Consider the following 16,172-nt stretch of genomic DNA (forward strand, 5'->3'; position numbering starts at 1 on the left):
AAAATGAGGACCTAATGTCGGGGGTTTAAATGGAGAGAAAATGTTTTGAGAAACGATGTACAAATGCGCTTTACACAATTTATGTGTGTATGGTCTGGGATAACAGTTGTATGAGCCCCTAATAAAATGTTAAAAAAAAAAAAAAAAAAAAAGAAAGAAGTGGCCTTTCCATCCCTGGAGGCATGTAAGCAAAGTGGATTTTGAAAAGTAGAAGGAAATGCTAAAGGGGAAGCAGGGCTAGGTCATCTGTACAGTCTTCCCAGTCCTACACTTCCCTCCAGAAATGTCTGAAGAGGGGCTGCGAGACAATGAATGGAACATGCCACAGGACTGAATCGAGACAGGCTGTCCTAGGTCCGAGAGGGGAGACTGGGTGCTGAAGGGTCAAGAAGACTCTGTGAAAGCAATAGCACTTGAGTTTTGCCTTGGAAGCTGAATGACAGATATAAGAAAAATCCCTGTGCTGCGAGGAAGACAGTTCTGGTTGGAATACCAGGTTCTACTAGATACTGGTTGTGGAATTTGGGCCAAGTAATAAACTCTCTGGGCTTCTGTTTCTTTCTCGGGAAAACAGGGCTGGTAATCATTCTTAGCTTATGCAGCTTTTTACTTTTGAAAAGACTGACATGCTATAGAAATACAAACCATTATCATTAAAGTGCAAGCAGTTATGATCAAGTCAAATCTGATTCCGGGCAACCCCGTGGGTATCCGAATAGAGCTGTGCTCCATTAAGGTTTGCAGGGACTGGTCCCTTGGAAGTAGATCACCAGCTTTCTTCTTAGGAACACGAGTGGGCACAGACCATAGCCATTTGATTGTAAGTTGAGTTCATTAACGGTTTGCATTACCCAGGACCTCACTAGAAGATCCCCTTTCCCCCTGGTGATCTGTAATCTAAATTGCATTGCCGTTATAAAACAGCATGCCACAAAGACAACACACATACACAAAGACACTACTCACTCTCACATATACCACCAAGTCTCACCCACCTAGCAATAAAAGTTCACACAAATAAACAAAACATACTTACATTGAAACACAGATAAACTTGTGGAAATACATGCATATACTCAAACATCTTGCAGAAACATACACATACACATAGAATCAAAAGATGGGAAGGATTGACCAAGTTGTAAAGGATAAGACAACGCCAACCACCCATTTACTTTTCTGTGACTAGCCCCTCATTGAAAGTAGAGGTCTGAGGGGCCAGCGCCAATCCCAACTATGTGGAAAGCTGCCCTCCCCCTAGAAGAATTTACTTCAGAGGACAGCACTGAAGTTGCAGCTCAGGGAGAGGGACATGTCTGATCAGAGCACACCGGAGCAAATGAAGGGGGAAGAAGAGAGTGGAGGACATCCTGGCCCACCAAGCCTTGACAATGATATTCCCACTCAGAGCAGCCAATCCACAGAGAAGACCATATGGCAGGCCCCACTATGAGACACGGCATCCCTCACTGACCCATAACCCTACAGGGGACAACACTGGAGACACAGTGTGAATTGCGCCCGATATAATCCCACCACACTGAGGCAAAACACTAAGTGCTTGCAACAGAACAGCAAGGGGAACAGAGCAATGAAGTCCCCAGGGAACACCAAAAATAGACTGGGGCCAGGGTTTGGCACCCCATCAAACTCGACCAGAAAGCACTCCTAAAGGCCAACAAAAAGTCCTTGACCTAACAAGCTTTTGTAGTTTTTTGTTTTATTTTGGTTTGGTTTTTTGTCATTGGCTTTTTGTTGTTTTTAGTTTTGTTTTGTTTTGTTGCTTGGTTTTGCTCTGTCTTATTTTTGTGCATGTTATTATCTCCGCAGGTCTGTCGAAATAAGATAGGCTGGATGAACAACCTGGAGGAGAAAACAACGGGGCCAACAGTTCTGGGGGGACATGGCAGAAGGGGAGGTGGGGGGAAAGGAAGTGATGTTAACAAATCCAAATTGGTGGTGAGGAGGGTGTAGGAGGCCTGGTAGGGCATGATCAAGGGTAATGTAACTGAGAGGAATTACAGTAACCCAAATGAAGACTGAGCATGATAGTGGGACAAGAAGAAAGTAAAAGGAAATAGAAGAAAGAGTGAGAGGGCAAGGGGCATGTATAGAGGTCTAAATAAAGGCATGTACATATGTAAATATATTTATATATGAGAATGGGGAAATAGATTTATGTGCATATATTAATAGGTTTAGTATTAAGGTAACAGATAGACATTGGGCCTCAACTCAAGTACTCCCTCAATGCAAGAATACTTTGTTCTATTAAACTGGCATTCCATGATGCTCACCTTCCCGACATGATCGCTGAAGACAAAGCGAGTGCAAAAAGCAAATGTGAAGAAAGCTGATGGTGTCCAGCTATCAAAAGATATAACATCTGGGGTCTTAAAGGCTTGAAGGTAAACAAGTAGCCATCTAGCTCAGAAGCAGAAAAGCCCACATGGAAGAAACATACCAGCCTGTGTGATCACGAGGTGTCGAAGGGAGCAGGTATCAGGCATTAAAGAACAAAAAAATCTTATCATAGTGAATGGGGTGTGTGTGTGTGTGGAGTGGAGACCCAAAACCCATTTGTAGGCCACTGGACATCCCCTTACAGAAGGGTTTCAGGGAGGAGATGAGCCAGTCAGGGTGCAGTATAGCAACGATGAAACATACAACTTTCCTCTAGTTTCTAAATCCTTCCTCCCCACCCACTATCATGATCCCAATTCTACCTTACAAACCTGGCTAGACCAGAGGATGTACACTGGTACAGATAGGAACTAGAAACAGGGAATCCAGGACAGACGGTCCCTTCAGGGTCTGTGGTGTGAGTGGCGATACTAGGAGGGTGGAAGGAGGGTGGGTTGGAAAGGGGGAACTGATTACAAGGATCTACATATAACCTCCTCCCTGGGGGATGGACCACAGAAAAGTGGGTGAAGAGTAGATGTCGACAGTGTAAGATAGGACAAAAAAATAATAATTTATAAATTATCAAGGGTTCATGAGGGAGGGGGGAACGGGGAGTGGGGCACAAAAAATAAGGAGCTGATGCCAGGGGCTTATGAAGAGAACAAATGTTTTGAGAATGATGAGGGTAACGAATGTGCAAATGTGCTTTATACAATTGATGTATGTATGGACTGTGATAATAGTGGTATGAGCCCCCAATAAAATAATATTTTAAAAATAAAGAAAGTAATGCCACTCTAGCCTGTCCACCTTTCTCCAGCCAGTAAGTCACATTAATTCCCAGTGCACCAAGCAGCAACCAACTTGACCTCTCCTCATGTCCATAATCTTGGCCCTTCTCTCTGGTTCATTTCGTATTCACACTTCATTCACCACTTTCTTCCCAATTCAGACGAAGCCAAGCAAACTTAGCCCCAAGAGTAGAGATAAAGGGAGAAGAGGGGGTTAAGAAAATGAGGAAAAAAGACAAGGAAGCAATAAAGATGATTTCATTCACTCATTATTCATGCAGTCATTCAACAAACATTTGAATGGCAGGCCTTGTGGTCGATGTTGGGAATTTAACCATGATCAAGTTAATCAAGTCATCTTTGAGTACACAGTCTAATGGCAAATACATGTCAATACATCAGGAACTAATTGCACTTGTATTCTTTCAAAAATCGAGTCTTGGTTCATGTATTCCTAAAATTAAAATCAGGAACTTGAGGAGACATCAACAGCTGCATATCCTTGAGTTATCTTCCATGCCTGAAATCTCAGAATGAGTACCCACTAAAATCTAATTCAATTAAGTCGATTCTGACAAAGCACAACTACTCTACAGGGTTTCTGAGACCATAAATCTTTATGGGAATACTCTCATCTTTTTCCCACAGGGCAACTGGTGGGTTTGAACCACCAATCTCTCATCCCAGTGCTTAATTCACTATGACATCAAGGCTCTTGGAATGAGTATCGTTTAAGTTATTTTCACAATTCAGTGAGATGCTGAACAAAACACTTGGCTCAGTGCCTGGCGCAGTGAATAGATGCCCAGTTGATACTTTCTGGTTGGGAACCTACACTGACTGCATGGAGATCAATAAGAGCAGACAATGCTAGTCCCCAGAGAAGACCATGGTGAATGGTCAACTGCTTGGCAGAGTCAGAAATTTAGAATAATTCTGAGACTGAATCTTAAAAGGTACCTTTCTCATCTCCAGCATGCTCATTTCTCCAGCAGAAGTTAAGGACGGTATCTCAGCGCATCTCACTGGAAAAGGCACTCGCTTTAAGTCCTCCTCTCAGTCCCAGAGATAGCAAACTTATACACGAATACCTTCTAACATGTGACCTGCATGTATTCCCAAGCAGAGAAACAGGGCATCTTCATCAGAATCAATTAATTCCTGGACATATGACTTGGAAAGTCCAACTCAGAGTATCAGAAATGCTCTCCACTGACTACACGCCACCTTTCTTCGCTCAAGATCACACACACACAAAGTAACCAGAGAGGAGCACCAGGTGACAATCACCAAACAATGCAATCTTGCAATGCTTTCCCAAATCAGGTGACACCAAGTCTCCAAAGGCAGGGGAAACGCTAGTGTCCCTCCTCTGCCATATTGCCTTCAGAAAATGGGAAGTCATGGGCTTTCTACCTACCTGTGTAGAGGTCAGTATCTGTGTATTCATCCACTTTCTTGTGCTGCAGAATATAGTCGGAGACCTTAGTCCCAATAGCTGGCTGGACATCCACCCATTCCAAGGAGACCACGGTGCTGGAGGGCTCCACAGTAGGGGACAGTCGCAGTCTACAGGGGGTGGACAAACACGGTTGCTGGTTTTCCAGGAAGCATCATTTGGGCCCTTACATGGTCTGAATTAGATCACGGGGTCATCCCATCCACCACCAACCCCTTATAATGCCGTAGGCAAATTACTTTATCTCTCAGAGCCTCCATTTCCACACTCATAAAATGGTGATGATAAGAACTACCTTTTAGAATCTATGCAGAATTTAGTAAATTAACTTAAGCACCTATGTGTTCACTAGAAATCGATCTGCTCTCTACTCATTTAAAGGACACTTTCCTTTCAATTACATGGACAGTGTCTTCAAATATAGTAGCTTTTTATCTCTCTGTCATTATCCCCAACTCTCCAATATATCACTCAACTGTTTAATTCTGAGCTCTATAGTCTCTCAGAGGAAACAAGAATCCTGGGATAAATCTTTTTATAAACAAGAAAGAACAGAATGGTTTAGAGTGAAAACTGCAATGATATTCAGAGATCTGGAAGGGAAACGGTGTGCACAAGGTCACCCAGAAAGCCCGCGCTAGACACACATGGTAACCTGGCTACCTCCAGTCCAGGTCTGCCTGTCTTTCCTCTCTCCACTTCAAGGACTATCTTATAATGCAATTTGTCTTGTCCTACAGAAGTGTGTTATGTGGCTCTGATTTTCCTAATATTGGCTCTTGCCTTCCCCTCCGATATCCCTTACAACACTCTCCCTCTTACTCACTCCTCCAACCAAGAGGCTTTCCTTCATTTACACAAATGGTGGCCTTCCCGTGTCAAGGCTTTGATGGATGCCATTCTTTCTGCCATGATTATCTCACCACTGGTCACTCAACTAACTCCTATGGTAATTCAACTCTCATCAGAGAATTCTGTGACAATTCCTCCTCCTTTGTAACCAAAGCATCCCCCCAAACAGGTACCTCCACTGGCACCTCTTTACTCTCTTTTGTGTTTCTCTTATTTAAAGATTTAAACTCCATGTAGTTTCCTAAAGGACCCCCGCTGGCCTAATGGGTTGTGAGCTGGGCTGCAAAGACAAGGTCAGGCGTTTGAAGCCACCAACTGTTCACCAGGAAATCATGAGGAAAAAGGTGAGACTCTCTACTCCCATCAATAGTTACAGTCTCACAAACCCATAGGGGCAGTTCGACCCCATCCTATAGGGTTGCTATGTATTAAAATAGACTCGATGGCAATGAGCTCTATAGCTTCCTCTGTTGCGTTTGCTGTCTTTCTCCCCCACTACGTTGTCAGCCCTTCAAGGGGCGGGATTGTGCTGTCTTGCCCCCAGATGGATCCCTACTCCCACTGTTGCGTGAATGGATAGCATGCTGTGGCTTTGAGAGGCTCTCCTCCCTCTTTCCCGCGGTAGTCCCAGTGCCCAGCACAAGTACTGACAAAGCTTCCAGTCCCCACTCAGTATGTCTTAGCTACATGGAGAAGGGACGCACAGTGAGGAACGAAGTAGGATGATTCAAAACAGATACTGCAATATCAGTGTCGACCCTGGAGCCATGTTTCTTTTCTGTCATGGTTCCCTTCTTCCTTCAAGAAGGAAGTAGGCCCCAGGCCCCTCAGGGATTTAGTTTGGCCCCCAAAGAACACAAACAAGTCATGGCCTATGCTGGTCACTGTCGACCAGGGGTAGGATTCCACATAAAGGGACGGCCAAAGGAAGCAGGCATACATACGTACACCGGCTGCAGGAGAGGGCTGCAGCTCGGGAGGCCATTGGCATCAAAGGCGCTGAGGTCGCATCTGCACCAGTCATCGATCACGTCCCCTTTTCCTGAGCACCAGTAGGAGCTCATCAGTGCACCCTTGAAGGCCTGAAACAAAAGAGCGCAGAAGAGACAACACTGACCATGGTGGACAGACTGAGAGTGACTGTGCTGATTGATGGCCACGTTGGTCGTTGATGAATGCTTCCAAGCAGCCTCCCTGGAACAGGTTTCCATCTTTTGCTTTAACCTATGGTACCTTACCACAACCAAGTTCTCCCAACCTGAGTTATTCTGTCAACAACCAGAATGATTATTGAGGCACAATAATATGAATCTTCATTGGGAGTCTCCACTGGATTGGCACTCTATCATCATTGGCTGCATCTACAAGATTATCACAAAGTAGATATAATGGGTTTCCATTTTACTTTTTGGAAAACTGAGGCAGAGAGAGAGCAAGTAATTGGCCTGAGGCTTACAGCTACTGCATGACAGAGCCTGCCCTCTTAAACACTCGCTATACAGCTATCATAGAAGTCAAGCCCACCATCCTTTTGTTGAAAACCGGCAGAGCCACCCTGGGTCTTCAGGATAATGTCTAAACTCCTTGCTTTAGCCTTGGGACATGCCCAATCGCATCTCACCACTCCTGTCATTAGTGACTGTCATCTATCCTCAAACAACCACTAACATTTCCACCTAAAGGGAAATCCTGTTGACTTAAACCATGCTCCAATGATTCAGTGCTCAGCTGCTAACTGCAAGGTTGATGGTTCAAACACACCAGCAGGTCCACAAGAAAGAGAATTGGCCATCTGCTTCTGTACAGATTTCAGCCAAGAAAGCCCTATGGGCCAAACTTTGGGTGATTTCTTTGGTCTTGCCCTCAACTCGATGGCAGTGAATTTCTTTGGTCCACGTATGTATGAAAGTCATGGCTGGGCATCAGTGGGAACACATTGGATTCATGCCAATGGTTTCCCTCATCTGCAAGTTCTCACACTCACTGACATAGAGTCAATGCTGACTCAGAGTGACCCCTGTGGGTTTTCCGAGACTGTAACTGTTTATGGGAGTAGAAAGCCCAGTCTTTCTCCTGAAGAGCTGCTGGTGGGTTTGAACTACCAGCCACGCAGATCGCAGCCCAGTGCAAAACCACTACACTGCCAGGGATCCATCATCGACAAGTTACTCTGTCTTTAAAAGTTGCTATGAGTTGACTGGACCCAACAACAGCTAAATCAAAGGCACAAACTAGTTCTACAAAGAGTGTGATTTATTTTATTTTTTTGCTGCTGGCCAGTCCCTGTCACTCTGTCTTTGTCATATGGAGCACAGGTGGCCTATGGCAGAGTTCTCCTCCTCCGTGTGGGAGGTGAGAGTTTGTCTCCAGACCTAAGATGGCTGGGTGTTGCTATGATGCTGAACATGTTTCAGTCATTTCTGGAGTAAGATGGACCAGGAAGAAAGGTCTGGTGATCTACAACGGATTGTGGAGATGGCACAGGACGGGGTAGCGTTTCCTTCTGATAGGAATGCATCAGGGCTGAGGCTACAGCACCTCACACCAACAGCAATGTTTGTAGCACGGAAGCAGCACCATCAACACTGAAGTGAATGGGCGTGGTTGCGTTGCAGCAGCTGCAGAAAGTAACTGAAAACTTTATTCACAAAAACAAGCAGCTGGCTAAACCTGACCAGATGGCAGAGGTTGCTCACCCCCTATTCTAAATAATGGCTATTTTTCTATTTAATTACAATGCACTTCATTATCTTTCGCTTAAAATACCTTTCATTCTCTCAGTCTGGAATGTTTCCCCCTTTGCATTCCAATGCACTTTTTTGGTTTTGATGGAAAGTTCCCTTTTCTAGGAATCACACTCCTCTCTTTGACAGGAACCCCCACACCACCATGTTTGCTGTCTGTCTCAGGCAACAGACTACTAACCACACGCAAGGGAAGTCATGCCTTAATCACAGGAAAATTCGCAGGGGGTCTAGCATCAATTTTCTTTATTTTTAAAGAAATCATCTTATTGGGGGCTCTTTCAGCTCTTTATAACAATCCATACACCTATTGTATCAAACACATTTGTACATATCTTGCTATCATCATTTGCAAATATTTTCTTTCTACTTGAGTCCTTGGTATCAGCTCCTTTTTTTTCTCCTCTCGCCCTCATGTACCCTTGATAACTTATAAACTATTTCTCATATTTTACACCATCTGCTGTCTCCCTACACCCACATTTCTATTGTTTGCCCCTATAGGGGGGTTATAAGTACATAATTGAGATTGGTTCCCCCTTCACCCTCTCCTCCCACCACCTTACCCCTACTTTCCTGGTATGGCTACTCTCATTATTGTCCCTGAGGAGTGTATCTGTCCTGGATTCTGTGTGTCAAAAGCTCTTATCTCTACCAGTGTCCATGCTCCAGTCTAGCTGGATTTGCAAGATAGAACTGGGGTCATGATAGTGGGGTGGAGGAAGCATTAAAGAATTAGAGGAATGCTGTGTGTTTTTTTGGTGCTATTTTGCACCCTGGCTGGCTCGTCCCTTCTTTGTGAACCTTCTGGGAGGGATGTCCAATTTTCTACAGATGGACTTTGGGTCTACACTCTGACACCCCTCTTTCACATCGAAATGGTTGTTTGTTTTGGGTCTTCTGATGCCTGATACTGGAACCCAAGGGCACCTTGTGATCACACGGGTTGATGTGCTTCTTCCATGTGGGCTTTGTCGCTTCCCTGCTATATGGCCACTTATTTAACTTCAAGCCTTTAAACCCCCAACACTATATCTTTTTTTTTTTTTTTAACATTTTATTAGGAGCTCATACAACTGTTATCCCAATCCATACACACATCAATTGTGTAAAGCGCATTTGTACATCGTTTCTCAAAACATTTTCTCTCCATTTAAACCCCCGACATTAGGTCCTCATTTTCCCCCTCCCTCCCCGCTCCCCCCTCCCGCATGAGCCCTTGATAGTTTATAAATGGGTATTTTGTCATATCTTGCCCTGTCCGACGTCTCCCTTCATCCACTTTTCGGTCAGACACTATATCTTGTAATAGTCGGGCACCATCAGCTTTCTTCACCACATTAACATATGCACACATTTTGTCTTCAGTGATCATGTCAGGAAGGTGAGCATCACAGAATGCCAGGTTATTAGAACAAAGTGTTTTTAGCATCAGTTTTCAATCAATATTTCACAAATGAATGGAGAGATGTTTAAAAAACTGAGCATTGATGTTTAGCATTTAAAAGAAATGTGATTTATTCAGTTTTCTTCAAGACAGAGCTTATGTCTTACCTTGTCTTCCTCCTCTCCCCCCACTTCAGGCTCAGATGCACAAGAGAACCTCAATGCAAGCTTAAGGCTTAAGTGAGTGTAGTGACTACATTAAATGAATTAAATTAAGTGGTGTGGAGTAAGTCCCTCCATTCATACTGATTTTGCAAGGCAAGGAAGTTTGGACTATTTGTCAGCTATCTAAAGTTGTGGGGCTCCAGAGTACTGAAGTAAACTTCTGACATACTTGGTTTGTAGAGGGCTATGATTTACAGTGAGAGCCCTAACTCTATTCTCCATCTTGACATAAGCTCCAGTGTCATTAAGTTCTTTCTGACAATTAAAGCAGCAATGTGGCTATGACAACTGTCAGGCAAACCCAAGAAATGACAGTTTTCTCTCAGAAAGGACAAAGTTGAAATCAGATTGCAAGTCCCAGGCAAGCCCAGGGAGGGGACATTTTGTCTGAGAGAGCTAGCCTGCATGCCATTTACTAAAGCATCAGTTTCCAACCTGTGGATGGAGACCCCTTTGGGGATAGAATGACTCTTTCACAGGGGTTGCCTAAGACCATCAGAAAATACATATTTCCGATGGTCTTAGGAACTAAGACACTGCTCCTCTGTCCATCTCCAGGCGGGTCCGCCCACATGCAGATACGCCCACATATGAGTACCCAGCATGAAGACTATTCCCCATGCTACACCAGGCTTCAAGACAAAATGTCATTTATTTGATATTAGAAATAAAGATTGCATAATATGTAATTACATGTTATTTTTGTGATTAATCACTATGCTTTAATGATGTTCAATTTGTAACAATGAAAATACACCCTGCCTATCAGATAGTTACATGACGATTCATCACAGTAGCAAAACGACAGTTATGAAGCAGCAATGAGAATAATTTTATGGTTGGGGGTCACCACAACGTGAGGAACTTGGGAGGTTTAGGAAGGCATTAGGAAGGTTGAGAACCACTGTAGTAAAGGAACCTTGGTGGCATCGTGGTTATGTTTTGGGTTGCTAACTACGAATTCAGCCATTGGAAACCATTAGCTCTTCCTCGGGAGAACGATGAGGCTTGCTACTCCCATTGAAGAGTGACAGTCTCAGAAACCACAGGGGCAGGTCAACCCTGGCCGATAAGGTCAATATGAGTCAGAATCAACCCTGCAGTAGTGAGGGGGGGAGTCCTGCTAGCATAATGCATAAAGCTGTGGACTGCTCATTGCAAGGTCTGCCTTTTGAACCCACCAGCCACTCTGCCGGACAAAGAGGAGGCATTCTGCTCCCATAAAGATGGACAGCCTCAGACACCCAGAGGGGCCGCTCTGTGTGCGCTACAGCCTTGCTGGGAGTCCGAGTGGACTCAAGGGCAGCAGCGAGTTTAGGTTTTTTGTTTTGGTTTCATCACACGTTATCTAGTTTCAGTTGAAACTGGGGGTTCTGGTGCTGATGACTCAGAGACCACATGGCCATGAGTCATAACAGACTCACCAAGTAGCCACATGGATGGAGACTCAGAACCAATCCTTGGGTTTTGTAATCTGCAAGTGGACACATATCCTTGTGAGGGTCCTCTCCCCACAGCTGTGATCCTGCCTGCAGCCATGAAAAACTATGCCTACTGCCAGCTATGATCCTGTGATTTCCATTGTTCTGTACTGGATTTATGAGAACTGTGGCTGTCAATTGGTGGGAATTCTTTGGATTCATGCTGATAATTTCCCTCATCTGGTTTCCCTCATCTAGGGTGACTTGCCTTTGTATTTTCTTTGTCTTATCTAAGGCTGAATAAGAGCTTTAAGCAAATATGTTGATTCTTCGTGATTTGTTCCCATTGCACAAGATAACATTATCCTCTAACTCCTTTCCCAGCCACAAGGTACATGTACCTTTCTTCTTTCCCTCCTTCCTCCCATTTTCTGTACTTTTTAAGTGAGTATTTCATAGTGCTTCAGATCAAAGACACTTCATTATTTGTGTCATCATTCAACATAGTTTGGGCTGTGGAAAACAGAAAGATTTCTCACAAGTCATCTCCCCCAAATATATGTTAGACTTAGGACACTGCTTCCAGCTAATGGTAAATGATTGTCAAGTCACCTCCGTGAAGGCAGTCAGTTGCCAGACTACTGTCTGGTCCCACCACAGGTAGGGCCCACTTCCTGCTGTTAAGGGTAATAGGCTACTTCTCCCTAAAGACTTATGGCCATCAGTCTGGTCCCTGTAGTTGAGGTTTGCCCTATAGTGAGCCAGAGAACAGGTCAAACCTGGTCAGTGACATCCAAAGTTAGGCTGCCATCATGAATCTAGGTTCCCATCTTGTCACATGTATACCCTTATTCCCTCCTCTTCCAATAGCACAAGAACCCCTAGATCACACCCCTCCAATTACTGTATTAGCTACAGCACAACTCTTTCTTGTGACGTATGTCTTTACCTGTAATTAGTGGGCTTGCACGCCCCGCAAAGATATATAAGCCTTGGTTAGCAATAAAGAGCTCTCGTCAGCTCCCCCTTCCTCTCCCCTATTTCCTTTCCCCTTGTCCACCTTCCCTCCCCCTCTCTCCTGCCCTTTGGTCTCTCTCTCCATGTGGACCACCAAGTGAGGCTGAGGTGAACATGCTACCATGAAATGTGTCTGACTCCATTATTTCAATCCCTCTTCTATCTCTCATGCTCTCTAGGACTTTATTGTGATGTTTATAAATATTTTGACTGTGCATTTGCACCTATCGAACCCACGATTAGTTGTGGGGGGCTGGCCTTTCCCCCACATAGGGCCAGTGTGAGGTCTTCCCCTTGAGCTCCCAAAAACAGTTCTAGGGAGAGAAAATGTATAGGAAGGTGCTATTGCAAAGTGTGGTGAAGAAACCCGATGGTGCCTGGCTGCCAGAAAGAATAGCACCTGAGCTATCATAGAACAAAAAACCGTATCATTGTGAATGAGGGGGAGCATGGAGTGGAGACCCAAAGCCCATCTGTAGACAACTGGACAGCCCCTTACAGAAGGGTCACAGGGAGGAGAGGAGCCAGTCAGTGTGCAGTATAGCACTGATGAAACATACAACTTTCCTCTAGTTCTTTAATACTTCCTCTTCCCCTCATCCCCGACTATCATGATCCCAATTCTACTTTACAAATCCAGCTAGACCAGAGGATGTACACTGGTACAGATAAGAGCTGAAAACACAGGGAATCCAGGATAGATAAACCCCTTAGAACCAATAATGAGTGTAGCAATACCAAGACATGGGAAGGAAGGTTGAGGTGGAATGGACAGCTAATAACAATGGGGAAACATTCTGAACTTGACAATGGTAATGATTGTGCAACTCATCTTAATATGATTGAATGATTAAATGGTAGGATATGGAAATTATATACCAATTAAACTTTTTAAAAAAAATCCCATTCATTGGGACATCCCCTCACAGAAGGATCATAAGGAAGAGATGGGTCAACCAGGGCATAGTCTAGCACCAATGAAACACAGAACATTCCTCTGGTTCCTGGAGGGTTCCTCACCCCCCACTATCGTGACCTAGTCCGACCTTTCAGTTCTGGCTAGACCGGAACATGTACACTGGTACAGATAAGAGCTTACGGCACACAGAATCCAGGCCAGATCAACCCTCCAGGAACAGAAATGGGAGTAGCACTACCAGGAGGGGAGGGGAGGGGAGGTGGGAAAAGGAGGGGCGGAAAGGGGAACCAATAGCGATGTTGGACACATAACCACCATCAGTCCCAGGAGGAGGACTAACAGAAACTGTGAGGGGAGGGAGACAGAGGTCAGTGTTAAGATATGAAAATAATAATCATTTATAATTTATCAAGGGGTCACAAGGTGGGATGAGGGAGGGAAGGAAAAAAGAGGATCTGATACCGAGGGCTCAAATAGAAAGTAAATGTTTAGAAAATGATGGCAACATATGTAAAAATATGCTTGATACAATTGACATATGGGATGTTATAAGAGCTGTAAGAACCCCCCAATAAATGATTTTAAATAAAAAATAAAATAAAAACTCAAGTCAGAAGAAAAAAAGAAAGTAAATGTTTAGAAAATGATGATGGCAGCATATGTGCCAATGTGCTTGATACTATTGATGTATGGCATTTTATAAGAACCCTCAAAAAATGATCTTTAAAAAAGATGCTATTGTTTAAGGTGCCATCACATTTCTTCTTCAAGGGCCACTGACAAAGAAGTTTTCATCATCCCTGCCTCCTGATCTTACACAGGTCCCCATCTAGGAAGTTAAAAATAACCTCATTTCTCCTGAGTTAAATGTACTGGCCCAAGACAGGGTGCGATGTAGCAACGAAGAAAAATACAACTTTCCTCTAGTTCCTAAATGCTTCCTCCCTCCCCCACTATCAAGATCCGAATTCTACCTTGCAAGTCTGACTAGACCAGAGGATGTACACTGGTACAGATAGGAACTGGAAACACAGGGAATCCAGGGCAGATGATCCCTTCAGGACTAGTGGTGTGAGTGGTGATATTGGAGGGTAGAGGGAGAGTGGGTTGGAAAGGAAGTGGGGAAACGATGACAAGGAACTATATGTGACCTCCTCCCTGGGGGACGGACGACAGAAAAGTGGGTGAAGGGAGACATCGGACAGGCAAGATATGACAAAATAATAACTTATAAATTATCAAGGGTTCATGAGGGAGGGGGGAGTGGGGAAGGAGAGGAAAAATGAGGACCTGATGCCAGGGGCTTAAGTAGAGAGGAAATGTTTTGAGAATGATGAGGGCAATGAATGTACAAATGTGCTTTACACAATTGATGTATGTATGGATTGTAATAAGAGTTGTATGATTTTTAAAAATGTACTGGCCCAAAGAAATAACATTTCAATAAAAGCTAATGTTCACGAAGCCCCTCCTTACGCAGTGTCTGATGCTCAAACACAGACATCATAATCCTCCTTTACAGGTGGGGCAGTGAAACAGCTTTCCTGAATTCTCGCAGCAGGGAAATGGTAAAGACAAATTCCAGGTCAGGTTTCTGTGACTTCCAAGTACAGGTCTTTTCTGTCCAGCCGTGCAGGACAGTGGGCTTACCCCGAGGCCGGTCTGTCATGGCGAGTAAAGTAAAGCCAAACACGGCTGATCAGGTCATTTTGAGTTTGAGGTCAATATATTCTATTTTTGGTAAAAGTATGCCCCACATACGATGGGCATGTAAAACGTCTGTCCCTGAGTCAGGTCCACGGTCAGAGCACTAGGCCTCTTACAGGCCAGAACGTAATTGGGGAACGAATGTCCAGGCACTCTCCTGAGAACGGACACCAGATGCCAGCCCAGGGGGAGAGGGAACATCCTGTTTTGCATGTGCTTGTGTATGTGTTTTTTGTTTTAGCGTGTGTGTGTGTGTGTGTGTGTGTGTGTGTGTGTGGTTTTTGTAATCACTAGGCACTTGAGTTTGTGAAAAACAACACAGGAAATCTCTCTGGACTTTGTGAGTTCCACCAGCCAGGCAGCTCTTGGGAAGAAATCCTGCCTCCTTGTCTCTCCATCCACTGGCTCTTTCCCAAACCCTGGGGAACAGAGTGGGGACTGCTGTAATGGCCAGACAAACCCTGGACCGAGCACAAACACACCCTGATAAAGCCAGCATCACACAGGGAGCCCTGCGAGGCAGCAGGAGCCAGCATTGTGTCAGCACAGGATCGCACTCCCCTTACGTCTTCGGTCCTTGCAACACTCCGTGCACAGTCCAGCTCTATCCCAGGAGAGGAGAACCATTGAATGTTCCCGTTTGAAGGAAGTCTGTAAATAATCTAATCTAATCCATTTTACAGATGCAGATACAGTGGCCCAGAGAGACTATAACCAATATACGAACAAGGGACCCAAGGTGATTGAAGGAACCCTTGAGGAAACCACTCTCCCAATTAAGCCTCAAAATTACACTTCAAAGGATTGTCTTACTCTCATTCACAGAGCAGTATGGGAGGATTAGGACTTAAACTGGAGTCCATCTGACTCCTGGCAAGCTTGATCTTTCTAGGTCAAACAAGAAGCATAAATGCCAAGATTTCATTCAAAACATCGTTTTTAGCTGCCCTGCTTGGGTAACATGCTCATATGTTGTGTGTATTGTGTACACATTGTGTGTGTGTGTGTGTGTGTGTGTGTTCAGAGGAAACAGAAAGCATACATTGGAGGCATTGTGGATTCCTGGCTTTTATGTAAGTGAGGGGACCTGAGAAACAGATCCTGTGCTGAATAGAAAGGCTACATTTGCATGGCCATTAGTTTTCATAACAAAGAAGGTTTGCATTTCCACAACTTGTTAAGTGGTTCCAACTTCTGGCTAATTAGCTAGCCAACCAAACTTGCCAGGAGGAGAAAACAGCCGCA

At 44.4% G+C, this 16,172-nt stretch overlaps 1 protein-coding gene across 1 annotated transcript in view; it reads right to left on the reverse strand.

The window, feature by feature from the left end:
• ASTN2 (astrotactin 2) overlaps positions 1–16,172 on the reverse strand; it is a 1,157,183-nt gene that overhangs the window by 205,533 nt on the left and 935,478 nt on the right. Inside the window, exons 18-19 of the mRNA XM_045296567.1 lie at positions 6,457–6,590; positions 4,618–4,766 (exon numbers count right to left, since the gene is read on the reverse strand). Coding sequence (XP_045152502.1) covers positions 4,618–4,766; positions 6,457–6,590 — 283 coding nt within the window. The remainder of the gene's footprint in view (positions 1–4,617; positions 4,767–6,456; positions 6,591–16,172) is intronic.

The sequence above is a fragment of the Echinops telfairi genome, unplaced genomic scaffold (assembly GCF_000313985.2).
Source record: "Echinops telfairi isolate 266 unplaced genomic scaffold, ASM31398v2 ScPeMD7_7410;HRSCAF=8448, whole genome shotgun sequence".
Taxonomy (NCBI): Eukaryota; Metazoa; Chordata; class Mammalia; order Afrosoricida; family Tenrecidae; genus Echinops; species Echinops telfairi.